Genomic DNA, 3,600 nt, shown 5'->3' with positions numbered 1-3,600 from the left:
TATATATATATATATATATGAGTCAAGTGGAATCAGTGTCCTGGCCGATGCCAGTACTGCCTGGCTAGCACATCAAAAGCACCATTCGAGCATGGTCGATGCCAGTGCCACTTTACTGGCCTCCTTGCTGGTGGCACGTAAAAAGCGCCCACTACACTCTCAGAATGGTTGGTGTTAAGGGCATCCAGCTGTAGAAACCTTGCCAGATGAAATTGGAGCCTGGTGCAGACTCCTGGCTTGCTAGTCTTCAGGCAAACTGTCCAACTCATGCCAGCATGGAAAGTGGATGTTAGATGATGATGATATATGTATGTATATGTACATGCATAAACACTCTACTTGCTCTCATATCTTTAATCCATAAATATCAATCAGGTCATAATATTTTTTATTTCTTTTCAAATACAGTCATCTTCTCTTTTATGGAAGTTTTGCACTCATGAAAAATCTCACCATGATGTGTGGTTCTATAACACAAAACCTTATTTTCCAATTGACTTCTCGGTTGTGTGACAGTCACTGAATATGGAAATTAATGGGGAAAATGTTTTACTGTTATAGAACACCACATCATAGCAAAATATTTTATAACCATGACACCTCTGCAATTAAATGCAATGTAGAGGCTCTTCTGTCAGTGCTTGACTGAGATTATTGTCTTCAGAGATTTTAAGTATTTATAAACTGTAGTGGAATAGCTAATCCACTGTGGAACATACAAATAGTATTTCTGAATTGAAAAATCTGAAAGGTGATGCGGTTGTAATCAGTCTGAGACCTGATGAATGAGACATGGGCTGGCTGCAAAAATTCCAAGTTAAAAAAAAGCAATAGATTCCAATCTGTGCAAGCATGGAAGGGCATCCAGCCATTTATAAAAAAAAAAAAAAAATGCTAAAGTAGACCTTGCTGGTGCTGATGCCACATAAAAAGCACCAAGTCTGCTCTGTAAAGTGGTTGGCATTAGGAAGGGTATCCAGCTGTAAAATCCATGCCAAATCAGACAGTGGAGCTTGGTGTAGGCCTCTGGCTCACCAGCTCCTATCAAACCATCCAACCTATGCCAGTATGGAAAAGAGACATTAAATGAGGATGACGCACACACGCTCTCATGGACTTTCCTACCCTTTCACCCTGTCCAAACCTTTGGACCACCTCCCTTATATATTCATCTTTCTGTAACTTGCAGGAATTCCCCAACACCTCTTTACCACCATATCTCTCTTTTTTTCTAACTGGGGTAGCCATGTATTTCCTCTACTACAAGACACCTGTTTCTGTCCCTCTATTCATACTTTAACCTTGCGTCACCTGACAGAAAGCCACTTTCCTCAATACCGCACTCAACTCAGTTGAGGTGGAGGCGGGGGCTTATATCAGAGTTATTTGGGGACCTCACTAGTACCAGTACCAAGAGAGGGAAAAAACATCCAGTACACTGAAGCAGTTGGTGTTAGGAAGGGTATCAAGCTGTAGAAACCATTTCTAGATGAAGTGATTATTGGTTGTGTGTTGATGCTATTTTATAGAAGGTAAGAACATCGGGTACTTTGCTAATGATCACATTACTACTGGACTCCTTGTCCATATAATTTCGTAAGGGAGCATAGGGCTGGTTTCTTGGTTTTCCTGATGTGTATATACTCTTCCCTGAATGGGATACCGGTTCATTGCCGGACAATTCATTTTTATCAGCTGAGTGGGCTGGAGCAACATTAAATGAAATGTTTTGCTCAAGGACACAATGCATTGCCTGGTCCAGGAATTGAAACCACAATCTTATGATCATGAGTCTAACATCCTAACCACTAAGACGAGCACCTCCTCATTAAAGTGTCATGTAATTTGGTAGAGACTTTAGTTGACAACAAAACTGTCTTATATACACCCCATTAGTAGAAGATTAAGAAACCCAACATAATGTAAAAATATTTGTTCATAAATTTTAGAACTATAAGCATGGCTTTGATTAAGAAGTTTGCTTTGCAGCCCTGTGGTTTTAGGTTCAATCCCATTCCATGGCACCTTCAAAAGAATTGGCCAACTAGATTCTATAGTACAAGTGAAATTTGGTAGATGGAAATAGTACAGAAGCCTTTTGTGCATGTGTGTGAGTGAATGTCTATATTTATGTCCTGTGACATAGCAGTTCAGCAAATGGAGTTAAGTGAAGTAAGTACCAGATTTAAAAGCCAAGTTCTAGTAGTGATATGTTCCAGTAAACCTTTGAAGGTGATGCCCCTATCAAGGGCACCATCCAATGATTGAAACCTGTGAGAGAATAACATAAACAAGGAATAAGATGACAGACAGATTGATTTATTTAACTATTATTATAGATTTATATGTAATACATTCAAAGAAAAAAGAATAAAACTTCCTTACTAGAAATAAATTTGTTGACCAACCATTGTACTATGGAGATATCGGCAATCTTGCATTTGGATTATGCTTATAAATATTCATCTCCTTATTATTTCTTTCTTTGCATATGCACATGCAGATTGTATAGATTTTCTTTAACATAACATGCTATTTAGATTATACTATATTTTTACCTTCATTGTTATGAGGTGGGGGACTAATTTTGTTTTGTGTAGCTTGTTGAAATAGCCTTGTGAGTAATGCCATGTCTTGTTAAACTTTCAGGTACAAATCAGAATTTATGAATATTGAGTTCTCAGGCTTTTTTGATAAACAAGGTAAGCTTTGATGTGATTTATTATATGTCTCTTATAAATAATGATCATATATTTTCTTGTAGTTGATTATGCAGTCGAGTCACAATTGATGACTTTTTCTTAATGGCTCAAAAGAGAGAGGTTTTTTTTTTGAGTAGTTTGTTGCTGCTGTCTCTGGGTTTTGTGAAAGGATTTCATCTTAGCTAGACGAGATAACAAAATACTCAATCATACTATGGCTATGCTGATTATTGTTAAAGTAAGCCAGTCAGAGATAAGTCTTCATTACTCCACTGATGGCCAGTTAGAAATTATCTGTAGGTCAGCAGGTGTGTATCCTATTGACATTGTCAGCTGCCATAATAGTTAACTGGAGTTTCTTTTTCTTTTCTTTTCTTTTGGATGTAGTTTACTGTTGCAGTAAAATGCTTCTATTTATTTATCTCTTTAAAAATCAATTTGTATAATCATATGTTAAAAACATTGGGTCTATTTTTCTGTTCTCAGAAATATAGTAGTTTTATTGTAAAAGTAACTCCAGAGATTTTGTACTTTCTATGCTTAAATTTCAGGTGCGTCTTTTCACCGCTTTTCCTTTTTCCTTATAAAAGAGAGATTGTATATTATTTTTCAGTTCTTATAAAGTATCTCTTTTGATGAGGGCTCGCATGGTCATTCTTGACAAAAGTCTAACCCTTTGATGTCCATTAAATTAGTTATATTTCTACAACACAAAATATTTTAACAACTTTTTATACAATTCCTAATAATATTTAAGTCTGAAAATATAACAGAATTTTTTTAAACATTGAGTAACTATAGGGGATCCATAGATTTTTGTTGAAGAGAGAACCATGATTGGCTTTTGATAAAACAGACCTGTGGCAGAATAGTTGTTGGTTGAATGGATCACTTGGGT

General features: G+C 36.3%; 1 protein-coding gene across 3 annotated transcripts in view; it reads left to right on the top strand.

Annotated features, from left to right (window-relative positions):
- LOC106884444 (polycomb protein suz12-A) overlaps positions 1-3,600 on the top strand; it is a 98,315-nt gene that overhangs the window by 65,712 nt on the left and 29,003 nt on the right. For all 3 annotated transcript variants that reach the window (XR_008265569.1, XM_014935834.2, XM_014935833.2), the window contains exon 5: positions 2,650-2,702. Coding sequence is in view for 2 of the 3 variants with exons in the window: in XM_014935834.2 (XP_014791320.1) it covers positions 2,650-2,702 (53 nt within the window). In the remaining variant the exon portion in view is untranslated. The remainder of the gene's footprint in view (positions 1-2,649; positions 2,703-3,600) is intronic.

Source organism: Octopus bimaculoides, chromosome 1 (genome assembly GCF_001194135.2).
Source record: "Octopus bimaculoides isolate UCB-OBI-ISO-001 chromosome 1, ASM119413v2, whole genome shotgun sequence".
NCBI classification, from domain to species: domain Eukaryota; kingdom Metazoa; phylum Mollusca; class Cephalopoda; order Octopoda; family Octopodidae; genus Octopus; species Octopus bimaculoides.
Note: the sequence above shows the minus strand (reverse complement) of the source record. Positions and strands in the feature narration are given on the sequence as shown.